The 22,186-nt window shown below is 40.7% G+C and overlaps 1 protein-coding gene across 1 annotated transcript in view; it reads left to right on the top strand.

Moving 5' to 3' along the window:
- The first annotated feature begins 14,381 nt into the window (after positions 1 to 14,381).
- The window catches only part of LOC124162757 (probable cytochrome P450 301a1, mitochondrial), a 28,245-nt gene continuing 20,440 nt past the window's right edge, over positions 14,382 to 22,186 (top strand). Inside the window, exons 1-5 of the mRNA XM_046539395.1 lie at positions 14,382 to 14,486; positions 16,173 to 16,455; positions 18,590 to 18,836; positions 20,325 to 20,441; positions 21,721 to 21,797. Coding sequence (XP_046395351.1) covers positions 16,239 to 16,455; positions 18,590 to 18,836; positions 20,325 to 20,441; positions 21,721 to 21,797 — 658 coding nt within the window. The 5' untranslated portion in view covers positions 14,382 to 14,486; positions 16,173 to 16,238. The remainder of the gene's footprint in view (positions 14,487 to 16,172; positions 16,456 to 18,589; positions 18,837 to 20,324; positions 20,442 to 21,720; positions 21,798 to 22,186) is intronic.

Genomic DNA, 22,186 nt, shown 5'->3' with positions numbered 1-22,186 from the left:
AAAGCCTCTGACTGGCAAGCATCCCTCAGGAAGTAGTAGCCAATAGCCTGCTTCCATTTACTGATTATGCCTCTGACCATCACTACAAGAACAGCATTAGCAGCACTCACACTTCCCTCTTCACCTCTTTTGACAGCTCCTATCACTGCATCCTTAGTTATGTTATAATTTAAATGTGGCTTCAATGTCATTTCATCAACACAAATAATACAGTGCTTAGCCAAGTCCCCCAATTCAGTTAATTTTGCAGACAAGCTATTTAAAACCCAGTCAGAAATTCCAGCATTTACAGGCAGGTTTGTAAGCACCCTCCTAATTGTCCTTGGCGTAGGAAGGGGAATATAATTACTCAAGTAAACATATGCCTTTGGACTTAAAAAGTAAAGGCCTAATGCCAGAGCCTTAATTTGGCGCTTATTTTTAGATCTGTTGTTCTTATCATAAAGCATTACAAACCCCTTCATTTTTTCTGGCAGATACTTGTCACAAAGGGATTCCAATGACCTCTTGGCCTTCAACTCCTTCAGCTGATCCCTCAGGGCCTCATTCTGCCTCTTTAATCGGTGAATTTCCACCCTTTTCTTGTTGAGTAACTTCCTCAAGCGTTGGTATTCCTTTTCGGGTTCACTGGCTTCTGGTGTTGAATTGGTGGAGATGCCTAAATTATCCGGAACAGCTTCAGGACATTGATTCTCTATAATTAATCAAAAGAAATTTTATTATTAATTTGGTTAGGGAAACTGTCTCGAATAACTAGATATCGGAAATTATGCGCTTTTAATATTAACAGCGCCACTAATCACGAATATATTTTGGATACACGAAGCAATTAACCAATTTAAATTCTTGAATCATCTCCATTACTATCCAATGACAATGATTTTCATTTTACAATATAAGTAAATTGTACTTATTACTCTCCGACTAACGAAGTTATGTTTACTGATTCAAGGCGCACATGCGGTATGAAAACATAAATTTTAATTCAATATCGCAAATAATGAAGCATAAAGAAGTAATGAAATTAAAAGTGTCCTAAATAAGAGAAAATTGACAGGCACAAACACGTTCCACTACCTTTTCCAGTAAAAATAAGGGAAAGAATGGAAAAATATATTATCCAACGACTTGAGTCACTATTTTAACATTAAGGTAGTAGAATATCAGTAATAATAAGTCTCTTACCTTCCATTGGTGTTCCCAATGAAGCCACAACATCCGTAATATTTCTCGGTTTCGGAGGTTTCCTCTGAGATCCAACAAGAGGCGGCGGGTTGGGGACATTAAATTTCGTCGGCACCGCATGAATATGTAGTCTGTTCTTTAAAAAATTCAAGAACATGCAATCTTCAAAATGCACACTACATAATTTGCAATTCTTATATAAATAAGATGGACTTCTATCCTCCAAATCTTTCCGCCGTGACCGGATAACCCACTCCTTACTCCTGTGAAAAAACGTGGTCATAGTATGAAGTAGAACACTTCTCTCAATCAATATCACACCTATATGATGCATATAAAAACAATTATGGGAACATAAATAATATTAATATCATAAATAATTTCAAACTTACCGTGCAGGATCTTTCGGGAAACGGAAAAAACTTAGGTCGCTTTTGGGCATTCCTGAGTTATTCTTGCAATTAATTGCAGAACACCAAGTGTATCCTCCTCGCCTTTCATTATCCGCCATCGCATTTAGTGCTCACCAAATAATGAAATTTGCATGCGAGTCGCACTTTAAAGCACGATTAATATCCTGGATTTCACGCCTTTACCCTTAAAACCATGCTAAAAGACTCGATGCTTGAGATCATTAACGCGCTTAGAACATGGCCGGAAGCGCATTTCGCGATTACAGCTTAGGGCGCCCTCTTTCCTCTCTGTATACTCTGTGCTCTGGTCAACTATGTCCTAGGATGTAAAATCCTATATGTTATAGCAATTCGATATATTTTAAGAAAAAGTAGATTCGATAGATATCGAACGTGAGCCAATATACAAAACATATTTCCAATATGCATTGTGAGGAATACCATGATGTACCCATTGACCAAGTTTCATTGGTCCAACGTATACACTTATCAAGTTATGCCAATTTACTATAAAAATGGAATCGTACTTTCGACTATACTGACACCTGTAGTGAAAAATTCGCAATCCTGTTGATATCCCTTCTATGGTCACTCCCTTATCTCTGCCTTCTCAACTATCCCCATTCCAAATTTCACCTATGTACTTATATTGGTGACGTAGATAGGGCGATGCGTGTATTTCTTACGGGGACCTATTACAAAAAGATATAAATTCATATTGATATATCTTCATTACGAAACATTACTCATCTAAATAATTTATGTGTGCGCATAATTCATTCTTTCCTAACATATTCTTAAAATGTTTATATCCGTAACTATGTAAATAGGTGTAAATAAATTTTTTCGGATGAAACACATTAGCAGTTGTTTTGTGTATGATTTTCAAGTTCGAAACTTGATTAACAAAAAAGTTATTAGCAATTAAAGCGTATCCAAGGAGATTGGAATCGATATAACTCGTGCATGAATCGATCGAGCGGAATGGTCATCATTGCAAATTTTGACCATTTTAATAATATTATTACCCTGAAAATTTCATTCATCTAGCTTGAATGGTTGCTAAGTTATTCAAGATTGTATGCTCCACAAAAAAATGGCGACAATGATTTTTCGCGTGCAGGATATTTTTCGGAATTTTATTATCAATTAACCAAGAGGGTTACGGGGAAAGTAGGCTGAAACGTTTTTCTAGGAGATTCCAAATTTTCATATGGCATATATCTCAAGGCCGAAATCCGAGTTTGAAAATTCTCCCATCACGACAACGTAAAATCAAAATCGTTTATTCCTCGGAATTGTTTCGACATATGAAAATTCCAAGATAGCCAAAAAATCAACCAAAAAATCCTACACCTTATAAGTCAAGGAAATTGTCGTACGATTATTGCAAGTTGGTCAAAAAAATTCCTAAAGTTTTCCCATAAGAAAAGCATTGAAAGCGTTCAAACTATAATAAAAAATACTAAATATCAATTCGTCGCAATGGCAACCCTACCAAAAAATCAACCGAAAAATCTAGTTTATGTCCATTGAATATCATGTTCCTCGGACGTTTAAAAGTGCAAAATTAAAGCGAAAAAGTTTTAGTTCCATAAGGCTCCCATGTTAATTCAAGTCGATATATCTCGAAAATTAATCGACTTTTTCAAGTTTTCAGAATTTTTCTCCCGATGAATTCTTTTACATTTACGTCCAATAAGCCAAATACCCACACCTATCACAGTTTGGGCTGCGTAATTGTATCAATGAGTCTGTCAGTCAATCAATTCGTCATTATATATTTATTAAATGGGCTAGCAATATTCCACGGTGCTAACTTCATTTCCGATCGGTTTCATATCCCACTGGATCAAGTAAACAACCGGTTGGAAATAAAATTATTTTTGTATAAAATAGCCACTCTTTTACATTAAATTTTCTAGACCACTTTCACAATTTTCAAGAATTTTTGTCCTCATGAATAATGCGCCTTTGTATTTTTCGCGACTTCGTCATGACAGTAGACAAATGCACGGCCTAATATTGGACTAAAATCAAAATCGGTAAATACACGTTGTCAAATGCCTTCTCTAAGTCCACGAACGCAACGAACTTTAGCTTGTTCTTTTCCATTCTCTTCTCGATGAGCACCCGTAAGGGCCAATATTGCTTCCCTTGTGCCTTTGTTTTTTCTGAATCCGAATTGGTTCTTCTGGCTTCTGATCCTAAAATTTCGCACTTCTTCGCTCCTTTCCTCTTGGGAATTGGGATTATAATGTTCCATCTGAAGTCCTTTGATATCTCACCTGTCGCATACATTTCGCTAATGATTTTATGCAGCTGGTTCAAAGTCTTTTCTGCTGCATCTTAAGGAATATCGTTCACTCCACACGCTTCGTTCGGGTCTTTTGCTGCCGCATCAATCGGGGCTCCCATGTCATCTTTTTCCACTTCCCTCCAGTTTTCGGTAGAATTCTTTCTAAGGCTGTTTCCCTTGCATAACTCTTCCACATATTCTTTCTGTAACTTCACCTTGTCTTCGTTCCAAACCATTATTTCTCCATTTTTGTCTTTAAGGGTAATACATCTCACGCCCTATACTATACTTATACTTTCTTCTCCATCCTATAATTACTTAGGTGATCTCTAAGGGGCGGCTCAGCCTTATGATCACGATTGAACACTCCGGCCACCCCTTTCAGGGGCGCAGCTAAGAATTAAGGCTGGGGGGGTTTAGGTGCGACTAATACCGGGGTGTGTGGGGGTATGGAATACCCACCACGATAAGCGGTAGGTGCGAGATTAATAAATTGCGGAATTTTAAGACAAATAGTTCAAAATGGTGAGTTTTACGGCTTTCTGAGGGATATTTTAGTCATCCTTACACTATTCTATTTGTAATATCAATCCAATTAAGTAAAATGGATTAAACTTAACATTTCCCTGAGCTCTAGTGGGGGTTTTATCCCCCAAACCCCCACCCCTCCCTCGCTGCGCCACTGACCCCTACCTCTGTCACGTCACACTGAGGCACTAGCGCGCGAATTTCACACGTTCAGGGTGGGTTTACGGGCTGTTCATTCATTTCCCTTGTGGGGCTTCGCCAGGGGTCGCTTCGATCAGAACCCTATCGCCCTAACCGCTAGCCTTTCCTCCTGTCGTAATATAACGTATATCAAAATGTGACTCTGTGCGCAATACAAAGTGATCCCGGGAGACTGCACTGCACGACACCAGTGCCACCGCTACAATTGCCCAACTAAGATAACAACACAAAGACAAAGTTGTGATAATGACAAGAGCTAACGAGTCCGCTCGACGTAGACCCCAACACATTTACGACCGTGACCTCCGCGAGTGTTTACTACCAATTCCATCCATCAACCGTCTCATCGCAAGACCAGTTATGCTGAACTCCGCCAAAGACCGACGATAGGAGCGTTGTAAACACGACGGGAAATTGAGTGAGGAAAAACACGTGATGGGCAGTGTACAGAACACTGTATGCATGATAAAAACGATGCAGAGATGCATGGAGGCTGGTGCAGAGGCTCAAATGGACGGATAGATAGCAGGGTGAGGAATACCAAGGTGTGCCTAAAGAGGTGTAAGGGAAGTAACCCATCGGTTGGTATACGCTGGAGCTTGAGCATATCGTCGTTAGCAATATCATGACTTTCTCGGGCAGACGTAACTTCCTCAATGGCTGTCAGCACGGATTCCGAATAGGTAGATTCCGAAACACAGCTCGCGCTCTTACTTCACGACGTTCTCAAATCTGGTAAATCGAAAAGGCAAGTTGTCGCATTATTTCTACATTTTAAGAAAGCTTTCGACACGGTTCCTCACAACAGACTTTTATACAAATTACAGTAATGCGGATTAAACGATACATTGGTATACCGTGGAGTACGAGAATATCTGAATGATCGTAAACAAAAAGTCGTTCTTGACAGAATTAGCTCTGATGTTGTAAAAGTTACATCAGGTGATCCACAAGGAAGCTTATTCGGCCCCCTGTTGTTCATTATATACATTAATGATCTCTGCTCCCGCATTAACAGTAAAATACGTTTATTTGCTGACGACGCTGTCATCTAACGCGAAATTAGTGATCACTCTGACTATGAAATTCTATCATCTGACTTAAACAACGTTCATTCAGTCTCGCTCAGGCAGTGAAGGTGAACGGTCGTGTTGTTCGCGGTCGCTCGGTTTTCGCTTGAGACCTATTCTCGCTCGCCTCGTAATGCCCAATTGCGTAATATGTGGCCTTCCTACAAAACGCGGCTCTAGCCTCTCCTGCAGTGCATGCAAGAGTTTGCAACATCCGTCCTGCAATTCTCTAACTGAGGAGGACTTCAGGACAATCCTAGATCTGCAAAAGCCGTGGACGTGCAGCAAATGTCTTGGGAAACATCGCACAGACCGCAGAGAGGAAACCCCCGTGAGAGGCATCCGTGCTGCGTCTCCTACTCTTCCGGGCGAGGAGGAAACCACAAAGGAGCTGTTGCAGACCCTTCTGCTGCGCGTCAACTCCATCCACGACGAGCAGATTGCATTTAAGGATACCATCTCTACATGGCAGGTATCTGTGAGTGAGCACGCGAAGTCTATTGAGCTTATTAACGATAACCTCTCAAAATTAAGTAATAAGCTGGATGAGCTCTTGAGTGAAAATAAAGTTCTCACTAGCAAACTGTCCGATTGTGAAGTTCGCTTAAACCAAATTGAGCAGGAGCAATTGCGGAATGTGGTAGAGATAAGAGGTATTCCTACGTCTGACGTTGAAGTTGTTGATTCCCTCGTTATTGCAACGGGATTATCTTTGGGGTTAAAAGTTGACATCAATGATATTGACTATGCATTCCGCGTTGGTAGTCGCTCAGTGGATCACTCAAGCCGTGCAATTTTAGTACGCTTCATGAGGTCCCGTGTTGCAGAGGAATTTGTCCAGCTACGTAAAAGGAAAAGAAATTTATACTTGAAGGACTTAGATGTGCCCCATTTGAAGCCCTATTCACTAAATCCCCTCATCTATGTAAATGAATCATTGACTCCACTTAACAGAAAACTACACAGCATAGCCCGCAGCCTAAGAACCCAGGCGAAACGGAAGCGTTGAGGAAGTGTTGCGGAAGCGTCTGACGAAGTGTTCGGGAAGTGGCGGGCGAGTGTTGAGGCAGTGTTGAGGAGGTGTCGCGGAAGTGCCCGGGAAGCAGATTATGGCCCACTTGGAACGCTTCCGGAAGTGTTCAGGAAGTGTCCATCCGACACCTGACGCTGCCACATTGCAAAAAAAGATTTCCATGTAGAAAATAAAATTTTAATTGTAAATCATGGAAATAATAATGAAGAGAAGTTTTTTGTAAAAGAAAGGTAGAAACAATTTATGAAAAAAAAATCCGTGTCCAAGAATCGAACCTTAGACCCTAGATCCGGGTACGAGTCGGATTCGGTAACCGCCTGTCTACCGCTCTTAGGTAATAAAGTAGTTATTCTTAGGCATTATACCTGCTGCAACCCTCGCTGGCGGCGGTGGGACTCAGGAAATCTACGGCGGCACGTCCATCGTCTTCACTACCATAAATTGCTCTGTGTAAAGCCGTAGCTGTTTCTAGTGTACTACCGTGATAACATTTAAAATGCTCCATAGAGGTATATATGGAGCTCCATAGAGGAGCTCCATACCTCTATGAAATGCTCCCACGACACTCAGCTGCTACTTCCATTCCCGCAATACTTCATCGACGCTCCGTTTCACGTGGGTTGTTTGTGAATTCTCTCAAATGCAACTTCAACTGTTATTTACCCTTTCCATCATACTTTATTAATTACAAATTAGCAACCCTTTGAGGAAGTCTGATGACCAAAATAGCGAAGCTGAAGTGTCGAGAGACGGGAAGTGTTGAGGAAGTGTTCGGGAAACGTTTCAACCCGGGAGTGGCGAGGAAGCGTCCGCAAAGCCGAAGTGTCGAGAAACGGGGAGTGTTCAGGAAGTGTCCGGGAAGCGTTTCAACCTGGGAGTGGCGAGGAAGCGTCCACGAAGCCGAAGTTTCGGGAGACGGGAAGTGTTGAGGAAGCGTCCGGGAAGTGTTTCAACCACGAAGTGGCGAGGAAGCGTTCGGCAAGCGAAGGGTCGACAGTCAGGTAGTGTTGAGGAAGTGTTCGGGAAGCTGCCGGGAAGCGTCCACATACCGTTAAACGCTTCCTGAACACTCCCGCAACACTTCCTGGACACTTCCCCGAACGCTTCCGTTTCGACTGGGAAAGGAGGGTAAAATCAAGTTTGTCTGGATAAGAAATGGAAAAGTGTATGTAAGGAAAAGTGAAGGTGCCGATCGAGTCCAGGTGAACACCGAAGAAGACCTACAGAGGGTCAAATAGGATACATGTGCACGTTTAAACTCTGAAATCAACACATTACCTTTAAGCACCAAAGCTACTGTTGTACGCGAGCCACAAAAACTTAGTGTATGTCATGTTAATGCTCAATCTTTATTTGCGCACATTGATGAATTTAGACATTATTTTTATGCAAAAAGTTATCATTTAATTGGAATATCCGAAACCTGGCTGAAAGAACACATAAACAATAATATGGTGAACCTCCAAAATTATCAGTTAATTCGGAATGATCGACTCGATAGAGTTGGTGGTGGTGTGGCTGCGTATATCCATGATCGCTTTAATTGTAAAGTCCTTGAAAAGTCCGATGGTACTCCTCGAAAACCTGAATTTATGTTTATTGATGTCTCTAATGCTAATGGCAAGTTATTGTTTGTAGTCATGTATAGACCACCAAATAGTTGCTATGTATGTGATGATTTTGAAACCTTAATATGTAAGTACATACCTATGTATAAAAATGTCATTATTTGTGGGGATTTCAACATTGATGTGCTTAAAGATACACGTAAGAGTGCTTATCTTAAGAATTTATTGTTTAGTTATAATCTTCATCTGCCTTCTTTTCAAGCCACACATATTCTGGAATCAAGTCAGACTTTGCTTGACCTAATCATTGTTGACGATGCCAGAAAAGTGGATGACTTTGGTCAAGAATCTGTGAACTTTCTATCAGAGCATGACTTAGTGTATGTGAACTATATTTTCAACCCGACACCATATAAACCTCCTGAAATCTGTTTCCGGGATTTGGCTAAACTTGATTACGTTATGTTTGAAATGGACTGGAACGGTCTATCATGGGAGGATTTCTTTTTAACGCGTGATGTCAATGAAAAAGTGGCAATATTCAATTCCCACCTTACTTGTCTTTTAGATAGACACGCCCCCATTAAAAAAATAAAATTAAGACGTAACCCATGTCCCTGGCTCTCTCAAGAAATACAAAACGCCATGAGTCACAGAGATTCTTTACGTAGGCACTTTCGAAGAACTCGGTCTGCTCAAAAATACAATGAATATAAAGTCTCCCGAAATAAAGTGAAGCAAATGCAGCATAATGCAAAAGTTAACTACTTCTTTTCTTGCTTATCAGATAAAAATGATGCTCGTTCTCTGTGGCAAGAAATTAAAAGATTGGGTCTGGGAAATTCCAGAAATGAACCCACCAATATTAATTTCCCCCTCAATGAGCTTAATACCTATTTTCTAAATGGTTCCACATCGTCTGATTGTATAGACGAGGAAGAGCGTCTCGATGTCAATACTTGCATTGAGCGTGAATTTAGCGATGAAAATCTTTATTTCCCTCATTTTACCCCCGATCTACTATTAAAATACATTTCAATGGTAAATTCAAACTCTTCGGGGGTAGATGAAATCAGTATTAAGGTAATTAAAAAGATTCTTCATCTAGCTCTTCCAATTTTGCTTTCAATTTATAATTGCTCGTTAGATTACTCTAACTTCCCCTCCTTGTGGAAATCTGCTCTTATTCAACCAATTAAAAAGAAGCCAAATCCTGTAGAAATGTCTGACTACCGCCCTATTGCAATACTGTGTGCCTTATCAAAACCTCTTGAAAGATTCGTGTTTAATTGTGTTACTGAACATCTGTCTAAAAATAATTTTTTAAATAATTTTCAATCTGGGTTTCGCAAAGGTTATAGTACTCAAACAGCATTGATTAAAATAACAGATGACATTAGACTTTCAATGGATAAGCAGAAAATAACAATATTGGTACTCTTCGACTTTAGTAAAGCTTTTGATTGTGTTAACCATAGTATACTTTTAAAAAGATTATCTAATTTGAAAATATCTACTTCTGTTTTACAATGGTTCCGTTCTTACTTGAGTCAACGTTTCCAGGCGGTGAATGATCGGAAAAACAATGTACATTCTGAATTACTCCCTGTCGAACATGGGGTCCCCCAAGGGTCAATACTGGGGCCATTGCTCTTTGTCATTTACATTCAGGACCTCCCAAACAAGATACGTCATTGTAAGTACCATTTATACGCTGATGACTTGCAGATCTATATTGACTGCGATCGCAATGCGATCTCTAGCGCCATTGCTCAAGTTAACGAAGATATCTCAATTATATGTGAATGGGCGTCTAAAAATTGTCTGAAACTAAACTCACAGGAAACAAAGAGCATTATAATAGGCAGCGCCAAGGTCTTGTCTTCCATAAACATCGGCTCACTGCCTAAAATTCAAGTTAATGACGTAGAAATAGATTATTCTGAAAAGGTTAAAAATTTAGGCGTTATTCTAAATAAAACACTAACTTGGGACGAACACATAGCATGCATCTCTAATAAGGTAATTAAATCTTTGCACCAGTTAAAATGCTTCCGTAACCTAATGCCAATACCATTGAGACTCAAACTAGCGAATGCTTTGTTGATTCCTCATATTGATTACTGTTCTTTGGTGATGTCGAACATTAACAAATGTCAGATATCTAAATTACAGAAAATACAAAATTGTATCTTGCGTTATGTGTGTAACATTGGATATTATGAGCATGTCACTCCATATTATAAGGAATTAAAAATTTTAAAAATTGAAAAAAGAAGAAAATTTCAAATGGGTCTCTTTATGTATAAACTTTTAAAAACTGAAACTCCTTGTTACGTTTTCCAGCCTTACATAGATAACTTAATGAAAAAAACAAGATTAACAAGAAATAAAAATAAATTAATTGTACCTATTCATAAATCAACGATGTATCAAAATTCATTTTATATTAATTCATGCCATGTATGGAATTCGATTCCCCAAGAATTAAAAAATATCTCAGAATTCAATAATTTCAAAAAGTCTTTGTTTTCTTTTTATTTTTATGATAACTGAATTTATATAAGCGTCTGCATCTTGCAATTTTTGGTTTGTATGTTTTTTGTATGGTTTTTGATTTTGTTTCATGTTATTGGAAATCTGTATAAAGGTGGTTGTTTGAGTTGGTTGGTTTAGTGTTTGATGATTTCTTCTTTTTTTATGTTAACCTTCTCAGTCTGAGTGTTTATTATTATGTATTTATTTAGGCTCCAAAGGAAAGGATTCCTAGAGCCAATAAAGTTTATTTATTTATTTATTTATTTATTTATTCATTTGTGGAGCCAAGAGTGGGGACTCGAACTTAATCTGAGCAAATGCATGGCGGTACATTTCTTGCGGCATTCGTCCAACTCTAACCATGTTTATGCTGCGGATGGTACATATTAACATAAAGACAACAGACGAAGTGAAGTACCTGGGAGTTACGATAACATCGATCCTCACGCGGGGAACACATATAAAGAATATTTGCGGCATAGCCCTGAACAAATTAGGATTCATCAAGCGTATTGTGGGAAGATTTTCGGATGAGAAAGTAAATGAAAGGTGCTATTTCGCTCTCGTCCGACCGCACCTTGAATATGCAGCGAGCGTATGGGATCCAGTGCAGAAAGAATTAATCCGCGAGCTGAATAAGATACAAAGGAAGGCTGCGCGTTTCGTCAAAAACCGCTACGGGCGTACAGACAGTGTTGCCCAGATGTTAAGCGAATTAGGCGGGGAGCCATTGGAGACTCGGAGGCTGCGCGCTAGGCTTAGATTGCTTCAACAATTGAGAATGGATATCTTTAAGATCGACACAGAGAACATAATATTTGAGCCACACTATATTTCCAGGTCCGACAGAAGCGATAAATTAAGGAAGATGTTTTGCTGAATGGATAGATACGGGAATTCATTTTTCCCCAGAACCATAAAGGACTTTAATAAACGCTAGTCCCAACTTCTCTAGAGCACTTCATTTTTTTACCTGTAAACGGCTGGTTTCCTAACACCCCCTGCCACACGCCTTTTAGGCGGCTTGCGTGGTATTGTGTAGATGTGGATCCCTCTGCAATTTACCCCCCACCCCACCAATCCAAGATCTCCCACCCCCAGCCTGCTATCTTTCCCAGCCCTTCCTCCCCCGAACACAAACCAACCACTTCCCCAATCCACCTCCGACTCCACCCCAACCTCCCCCTTCCACTACCTCCCGTCTTAGTCTCCCTAGCGGATGTAAATTGAGGTTGGCCCGACTATTGTATTTGAACTCGAAAGTGACGCCTTTGTTAAATCAAATAAATTCACTGAACATTTACAAAGTGTGTTTATTTTCATTCAACATTTTCCCATTCTCAGGCAGATACTGCTACGGGAGACTGTTTAAATATGTTATTAAAGTATACCGGCACTAGCCACGGTGATAACTTTTTACGGAGTCACCCGCAATGCACATATAGTGCGAAAAAACTTGTGCGAAAGTCCGTGCGAAAAATGTCCACAAATTTCCACAGGGGAGAATGACGCCTCGGTAGCTTAACTGGCTAAAGCACTCGGCCGGAAATCGAGGCATCCGGGTTCGAATCCCGGTCAAGGCGAATGATTTTTCCTCTGTGGATTTTTCTCGCTGTTTAAATATCATTTACATTTCAAGGAACGAAACACTAAATGTAATAGCATAAGGGACAGGAATGGAAACATTCTAATTGAAAACGAAGACAAAGCCGAGAGATGGAAGGAATACCTGGAGGAATTATACAACGGGAGCAAACTTAGCTCAAAAGTTCTCGAAGAGGAAATTGAAGTTGAAAAGGATGACATTGGAGCAAGCATCTTAAGATCGGAATTTTACGCTGCAGTAAGAGACATGCGAAAGAATAAGGCCCCAAGAATAGATGACATTCCAGGAGAGTTAACAAAGAATGCAGGAGAAAAGGTCTTAACTCAACTGTATAAAACTATCTGCGATATGTACTCAACAGGAGATTTACCTAGTGACTTCGAGAAGAACATCATCATTCCCATCCCCAAAAAGAAGAGAGCAGAGAATTGCGAAGAATTTAGGACCATAAGCCTGACGACACATGCGTCGAAGATTCTGACAAGAATCATTTACAGGAGAATTGAACGAAGAGCAGAAGAATTCCTGGATGAGGACCAATTCGGATTTAGAAAAAGCACGGGCACAAGGGAAGCATTTTGGCTCTTAGGATGATCATAGAGAAGAGAATGGAGAAAAACAAACCAACCTTCATAGCATTTGTCGATTTAGAGAAGGCCTTTGATAACGTGGAATGGAATTCAATGCTTAGAATTTTGAAAGAAATCGGCGTACTCTACAATGATCGTAGAATTATTCATAGTTTGTATAAAAACCAAGTAGCTGTGATCAAATGTGGACCAAACGGTTCAGAAGCGAGAATAAGAAAAGGGGTGAGACAAGGTTGCGCGCTTTCCCCCTTAATTTTTAATGTTTACATAGAGAAAGCCATCAACTAAATCAAGAAGAAAGCTTCGGGTGTCAATATCATCAAAGAAAAAATTGGTATGCTGCGATTTGCTGACGACATAGCAGTCATAGCCGAGACAGAGAAGGATTTGAAGAAGACGTTGACAAACATGGAAAGGACAATGGCCAGATATCAGCTGAAAATCAACAAAAAGAAGACTAAGATATTAGTTTGCAGCAAAAGAGAGGAGGCTAAAACAAACATCAACCTAGGACAGCATAAGCTTGAATAGGTGAACGAGTTCTCTTACCTGGGAAGCCGAATTACCAGCGATGGACGGAGCAAGAAAGAAATACACAGTAGAATAGCGCAGGCGAAGAGGGCTTTCTACAAAAAGAAGAATCTTCTTACAGCTGAAAATACCAGCATAGAAGTAAGGAAACAATTCATCAGATGCTATATATGGAGTATGTTTCTCTATGGAAGCGAGGCTTGGACGTTGACAGCAGCAGAGAAGTCAAGAATTGAAGCATTCGAATTGTGGTACTACCAAAGGATGATGAAGATAAAATTGATTGACCGTGTGAGTAACCAGGAAGTGCTAAGGAGAGTAGGAGAAAAGAGAAGCCTCCTAAAAACATTAAGCAGAAGAAGGGACAACTTAGTTGGCCACATTTCGAGGCACGATGGTCTGATGAAGACAATCGTTGAGGGACAAGTGGAAGGGAAAAAGGGCAAGGGACGGCCCCGAATGAGTTACATAGGACAGGTTATAAAGGATGTAAAAGAGAATAAATATGTAGCTATGAAGAGATTAGCGGATAGGAGAGAGAAATGGAGAACTGCGTCAAACCAATCTTAGGATTGTTGACTAATGATGATGATGAAATTGCAACACGGGAAAGCTAATATGAGTGTCGCTCAGTGGATCAAGTACATATAGACGAGTGTATTATGGAATTTCGACGTAAAAATGACGTGTCCTGCGGCAACAGCGGCACGAGAGAGATGTTGGACGTCGTTCGGGGTTGATAAGTGGCTAGGTCGTCATCATCCCCCCTCCCAGATTGATTCCTCCCCCTCCTCCTTTCCCCTCCGTTCATTGAGCTCATTGCGAGCGAAATAACGTACGACTTAGAATCAGAGCGAATGGAGCGACAGCCACGCCACCACAGAGGGACGCGATCGCAGTGGGCATCCATCCCATCCTTCTAAGGTAAGCGCGCGACAAGTTGTCCCACATTCAATGCCAAGAGCCGATATATATGGAATACATAAGGTGTAATTCACCACAAGTCAATCAGAAACAGATTTATTTCCGACATGGTTTCAGGCGACGCACCTTCATCACGATGTCTCTGCAGTGTTCAGTATCATTCAATTCATTTTTAATTAGAGATGTTCGAATGCAAAGCAGTATCGTCGTAAACTACACGTCGAATTTTATCAAGTTTTCCCTGAAAAAATATCCGATTTCAGCTGTTCATATTTTGGAATATACTAAATAAGGGTTTTGATGATAACATATTACATCCTAATGTACTGATAGTTCAAAGATACGATTACCACCGCCATAAGTGTAACTCATTCCACTTAAACAGAAGACACGAAGACGAAAATATCACGAGACAGAAGTTACCAAATCACATGGGTCTACACTCCAGGAATCACTCAAATTAGGAATGTAATCACTTCGCAAAATATCGAAAATGTATAAGTGCGATGCCAAGTATACAATTTCATTTAGAGTATTTTCGGGGATGTTCGCTTCCATGGCTACATCGCATTTGTATCATCCGAAGCATGAAGTTGCGGACCTCTTTGCTACATCTCCTTCGGGTTTATCCGAGTCGCCTCCGCACATTCTTGTCGGTTTGGTTACAAAAATACAAGGCCACAACGTGAGGCCGTGGGCAGAAAAAATTCCGGTGGTGAAGACATGAACGTTTGCAGGCGGAGAGAAATTAGGGGGGGGGGGGGGAAGGGAATTCGTTGGAATCATATGATTGGGGGCTTTGCTGGTTTGCATCTCTAGTGGAACTCCCTGGCGACGGACGGCCTTGCCGCAAAGAGAAACGAAAATGCACTCAAAATTCACAATTTTTCTTCGGCGAGAGATTTATTCCCCAAAATAGTGCAAATGATATCAGGGGCGCAGCTAGGAATTAAGGCTGGGGGAGGGCGTTTAGGTGCAACTAACACTGGGGTGCGTGGGGGTATGATACACCCACCAGGATAAGCGGTAGGTGTGAGATTAATAAATTGCGTAATTTCAAAGATAAATGGTTCAAAATGGTGAGTTTTACGGATATTTTCTGAGGGATATTTTATTCATCCTTACACTTCTCTATTATTAATATCAATCCAATTAAGTAAAATGGATTAAACTTATAAATTTCTCTGAGATTTGGGGGGGGGGGGTTATCCCCTAAACCTCCCCCCCTACTCCAGTGTCTTTAGATTAGCGGAGATGTGCCGACGGACGGCCTTGTCGCAAATTTGAAAGTAAAACGAAAATGCATTCAAAATTCACATTTTTTCTTCGGCGAGAGATTTATTCCGCAAAAGAGTGCAAATGATATCACTGACGGTAGCATACTCAATGGAGATTGCGCAAAAGGCGATTGAACAATTCATTACCACCAAAATAACATTAAGAAAGTATAAATATAGAAGTATTTGTCCAGAGCACAATTTATATTAAATAAATAAGGAATTAGGTGGATACAAATAGATAAATATATCACAAAATATTATTATTACACGGTATGTAAATAGTGCCGATATGCGGATATGTGTTTTACCGACAAACCTATCGGCCAGGAGATATATATTTTACTGTATCGTTTTCCGATGCAGCTTTGCTCTGCACGGTACGAATGGTCCCTTTACTTCCGAACAGGCCGCGGGGCGTCTCCACTGGGCACACTCACTTTCCGCAAATGCGGTGCCAATAACAACAGTCTAAATGTGTGCCAATGCGATTCAACTCGTTCGCGCGGCCAGGGGCCTGCTTGCAGCCGCCGCCCATCACCACGGCCCGACTCCTCCGCCGTGCCGCCCCTCGTCAGGGGTGGCCGCACCGCCCCTGGACCACGCAACCGCCGCCAGACCCTACGACGAGATCCCAGGGCCCAAGCCACTGCCCCTCCTCGGCAACAGCTGGAGGTTCTTCCCTCTCATCGGTGAGTCCATTGCAGCCATCTGTCGTCACTCCATTGAGACGCCATTTGCGTATATTTGACACGCACAGGCGAGTGCCAAGAACAATGCTGAGTGATGTATACACCACTAAAATTCATAATACTATAACGAATCGTGCGAAATATCCACAGAGAAAATATCATTCACCTTGACCGGGATTCGAACCCGGATCCCCCGATTTCCGGTCGAGTGCTTTAGCCAGTTAAGCTATCGAGGCGTCATTCCTTTCTGTGGATCTTTCGCACGATTGTGCATTGCGGGTGACTCCCGTATAAATTATCACCGTGGCTAGTCCCGGTATACTTTAAAAACGATAACGAATGTTTTAAATGAAAATTTAGTCGCGGAAAAATGTGAGTGGTTGGCGGGAGGAGACCGTTTAAGATGGCCGATGTTTAAGCAGACGCATCACTTGCTGAAAACTTTCTCTATCATCTAGCTAGTTCCTGGGAAAAAGAAATGGGCTGTTCTCAACATTTGCCTGCATTTCATATTTGAAATTTTTTACTCGGTTTTCCAGGATATCACACAATTACTTATACCACTTATTTTTTACAGAGCGCGACCCGGGTTTCAGTGAATTATCATCATCTTCAGGCGCAAATTATAATGAAATGAGGATGAAATGATGATTATCACAATGGAGATGATGATAATTCATCGAAATCCGGGTCGCGCTCTGTATAAAAATAAGTGGTATAAGTAATAAGTGGTAATTGTGTGATATCCAGGAAAACTTGTAATGGAATGCCACAATGTTAATCAAGGGTTAGTGAATTTTTACTCATTTCTTGCTCGGATGTAAGCGCTTTCATCGTAAGCACTCTCTTAGCCGCAACTATGCGGAATTCATCAATCATCTAACGTATATTAATATTCCTAAACATAATATTTTAGCACAAGAGTATCATTCTCAAGGAATTAACTCCCAGAATTGTGGGATATTATCAAGAAGTATTTCATGCTAAGTTACTTTAGAAAACGGTCTTTTGTATTCGCTCCGAAAATTTCGACATGATATCGCAAATTGCAAAATATTCAATAAAAAAGACAAAAGTGGTGGGAAGAGATGCTTGTTCCGTTCTGGAGGTTTCATTGTGACTGAACAAAACAAACACTTTATATGCTTATTTTGGTGAAAAAATATAGTTTTTCTTTCATGCATGATATCGATTAATACCAAATAGAAAGATAAGAGAACAAGGCATGATTTAAATTCATATTTTTAAGCTGCAATCAAGTACTTTTTCCAGATTTCAAATTACGATGAATTGGCCCCTCAGTCGAATGCCCATACTCCCTCAACGAGCGAAGTTCCCATGCCATTGGCTCAGACGTGCGGTCGCAACCAAATTATATGCACCATTTTGGGCGCTCAAATATCGAATGAGCGAATATGGCATGCCTTTATTACATGAGGGTACCTGTTCAAGCAAATTTCCTTTAGTGATACGAATTCGATATTCCATAAATTTTATTACTTATTGTAATTTCTCTGATGCTGAAAGGCTCCCCAATTAACTAGTGTTTTGAAAATGTGGACGGAAGGAATTTAAAACCACACACGCATTCCCTGAGTACACAGGTGGGACTCGATCCTGCGACCTTCGCTTTAGCAGATGAGGAAGCAGGCACTCCACCCCGCCGCAGCCTTATTTTTGCTCACACCGTGCGCGGGAGAAAAGGGGTAAAAAATGTCCAAAAATTATAATGTAGGATTATGAGCATAAACAAATCTCCATACTGCTACTTCAGCTAAAATATATCCCTACATTTTTTTTAACTTTCCCAAATTTTGGACGGCTCTCCAGTCACAATAGAATTCCCTCACTTCCCAAGAAAAAGGGAGAGATCTTCCAATTTCGAGATATCACCTGACAGAAACGAATAGTTATTTGAATATTATTATCATCTTTTGCGCCAACTAAATTAATTGAAAGCACTGTCTCGGCCATCGCCTTGTGTAATTCCTTTAATCGTAAAACGAATAAAAACGACATCTAATGTTCCTAAAATTTCACTGGAACCCAACCAGTTTCAAATCCTCATGGTGACTACCGAGTTTTTTCAACGAGTGTCTAAGCAAATGAGCTGATCGCCTTTTTCCTCTCCCAGGAGAGTATGCGGGCCTGGAATCCGATGACCTGCACCGCACGTTGTACGAGCAGTACGGGCCGATCGTCCGATTCACGAAGATTCTGGGCCGCCGGGACCTGGTGTTCATCTTCCGCCCCGAAGACGTTGAGACGACGCTTCGGAACGAGGGTCCTTGGCCCTATCGAGAGGGCACCAAGAGCATGGAATACTACCGCCAAGTGCACCGCAAGGACTTCTACCAGGGCGCGGGGAGCGTCCTCACCGAGTATGATACTTCCACACCTACTGCATTCAAATGAGACGTAAACACACTCCCGAAACAAGTGCATCTGCACACGAAAGGACACTACGCTAAATTGAAAATATAAAATGGACAAATGAGGAAATTGTATCTTAGGTTCTCTCGAAACATTTGCCAGCATTTTTGGGGTCCTTTTCAAAGTAACAGTTCTATAAACTGAATGATTTTCCGAATACACTGAAAATTCAGTAGCTTATGTGGATAATATCTTTGGTGGGACCAAGATAAATGTATTAATAGCTTCAGCGGCGCCGACTCCATGGGGCCTGAGGGGGCCCGAGCCCCCTCAAAAATTCGTTATGGGTGTGAGGAAAAAATGTGTCAGGTTTGTCGAGTGTCCAGATATCGAGATTCGAGTTATCAGGGTTCTAATTTTGATCATATGGCTCTTCTAAAATGCTTAAAAAACTTAAAACTCACTACTTATAAAATTTCCCGGGGTAAGATCCCCGGTTTGGGCCCCCCCAATATTTTTTTAAGTCGGCATCCCTGAATGGCTCAGGTAATTTTTGATAAGGAGAGGGGACACCCTGTGATATTATGCGTTTAATTTAAAAGCGTAATTGAAAAAAAATAAGAATCTACGATGGCAGCACTGAATACTTAGTACTTACTACGATAGTTCCAAGTGGAAGGAAGAAAGTTTAAACCATAAAAATTACCCTCACTTCGGGGGAAGGAAAAGGGGGCCCGATGACCCCCGGTATTCCCCAATCATATTAGCCCCTGTGAGGAGTAAATTTTAAGTTGATTTACAACTTATTACAAGAAAGAAAAGATTAACAATAGATATAAACCAAAATGAAGTCATTGAAATGATTGTTGCGGTCGATACTCTGTCGATCTCTATCAGTAATCACAGAAAAGTAATTAAACTTTGAAAAATCCCGATCAAAATAAGTGTATTCATAATTTGTTCTAGTCGACATATCTTACTACTTTGTAGCACCGTCAGGGGGATAGTCTACCAGGCGTGTGGGCTATGGGCTAGATCTCGTGTCTCTTGGATCAGTAGATTCACGTTCAGGCGTGGCAGCGTCAGCCGCTCCACCCAATGCATGCATGTGTCCGCTTCCTCTCGCACTGAGCAGAGGATTACTATGGCAACGACCCGTCATCAGCAGGGTAAACTCACGACAGCCGAGGAACGCTCCAGAAAATTTTTAACCCTCCTAATCACGATATCCTATGTATTCAGTTTTGATTTTATCGCAGTGAAACATGTTGATTGCAATGAATTGTTAATATGTTGACTATAATTTTACGAAAATTCTCAATTCTCTGCTAAACGTAATCGTTGTAGCATTATTGTTTCTTCGCTGACTGTAATCTCCTCACAAAAGAACGAATATAAAATTAGCGGTAGTAAAGAATAATTATCCATGCGTGGGTGAGTGCAGCTGGGGCTTCCGTTGGCGCAATGCTCCATTATGTCTTTCTCCCTCTTCACAGCCACGGGCCAAAGTGGGGGGAGGTGCGCAGCAAAGTGAACCAGCCGATGATGCAGCCGAGGATATCGCGGAGATACGTGCCCCCCATCGAAGGCGTCGCACAGGAATTCCTCCAAATGTGAGTGCTACTCTTACTCCTGTGGCCATTCGAAACCTAGAATGTCTTTGGCCTCACCAACTAGGCGCCTCCGCATTCTACGGTCGCCTGCCATATCCAGCTGGGCTCCCACCTTTCTCACTTCCTTCTTAACTTCATCGCCCCAGCGCATTCTCCGCCTTCCTACATGTCTTTTGCCTTCGAGTTTGCCTTCCAGAACTTGCTTAAGTATTGTGTCGTCACTTCTTCTATGGAGATGGCCCAGCCATCTTATTCTCTTACTTTTAATGACTACCACGACATCTGGTCCTTTGTAAATGTCACTCAACTCTTTGTTCTTCCTAATTCTCCATCTTTCATCTGGCCGAATATTCTTCTTAAAGCTTTGTTTTCAATAGTTTTGAGCTTCTTTTGTGCTACTTCTGTAAAAGCCCATGCTTCAGATCCATATAATGATATTGGCATGACTATTTTTTTTATATATTCTAAGTTTTGTTTTATTTGACAAGAGCTTATTTTAAATAGTTTCACTAAGCTCCAATATGATCTTTCATCTGCTGCCAATCGGGCGTTTATTTCTACATCTTCTTTATTGTTGTTCGTTAGTATCACTCCAAAATATTTAAATTGGTTAGTGTTTTTAAATTTATAATTTAATACTAGTACATATAAAATTCTCTTCCTAATGTGAGTACCCATTCAAATGATAGTCAATGCACGCACTCAGCTGGTCCTCTCTCTCATCACGTCCCAACGGGTTGGAGAAAACGGGTCTCCACTTGACGAGGGCTTTCTAGTGAGAATAATATCATAATATAAACCTTTTGGGTTGTAAAATGAGACATTACTTCTTTTTCTGGCGAAACAGCAGTAAGGCCATTCAGCGAGAGTTTTCAAATATGAATCAATCCACGCTCGTTGGTTCGAAAAGTTTTCCTATCAAATGTAGAGGCGTCACTTATCCCCTGGGGCGAAATTATACTTTCTATATTGCTATATGATACTCTAATTTTTAATTGCTTCGAAAAAGAGGGTCTAAAGTATGAAGTAGAGTTGTGTAATGAAGTCTAAATAAAGGAATTTGGCCGGAGGACTTTGAGAAGACGATCAAGATACCAATTCCCAAAAGGGCAAAAAACAAAGATTCATGCAGCCCTTTACTATTTAATTGCAATTGAGAATAACAATAGAGCATCATATATAATCTCGGAGCAACCCATTACAATACCACCAGATGGCCATAGGTCCAGATGATGGCGTCCAGCATTGATGATTGATGCGCTTGTATTTATTCCCGCAGGATCCGAGACATGAGAGACGAGAGCGGAGAACTTCCTTCGAATTTCGTGAACGAGCTCTTCAAATGGTCACTCGAATGTAAGTGAAGTCAACTCATTCATTAAAATATGAATAACGCGATAATCACTCTGCTATGAGAAACGTGAGTTCAACGTATGAACATGACCTCTTACTCGTAGACTTCCACAGTTTTTTATGAAAGGCATCTACTGGCTGGAGAAGGGAGTTTCGGTTCATTTTGAGGCCTCCATTCTCGTGGTTGGATTCATGGCAATGATTCAAACCGTTCATGACGAACGAAATCATGGAAATTCACGATTCTTTGGATTGAGCCGAATCCACTAATTTCCAAATCCAACTGATTTTTTTGATTTCATCTTAGATGAACGTTCAAGTAAATCAGTGTATTTTACTTCAATCAGAGTTCACAGCAATGTATCAAAATCGCAGTCCACGGCGAAAAAAGA

This window comes from Ischnura elegans, chromosome 7 (assembly GCF_921293095.1).
Source record: "Ischnura elegans chromosome 7, ioIscEleg1.1, whole genome shotgun sequence".
Lineage (NCBI taxonomy): Eukaryota > Metazoa > Arthropoda > Insecta > Odonata > Coenagrionidae > Ischnura > Ischnura elegans.
This window is presented reverse-complemented; position numbering and strand designations above follow the sequence as displayed.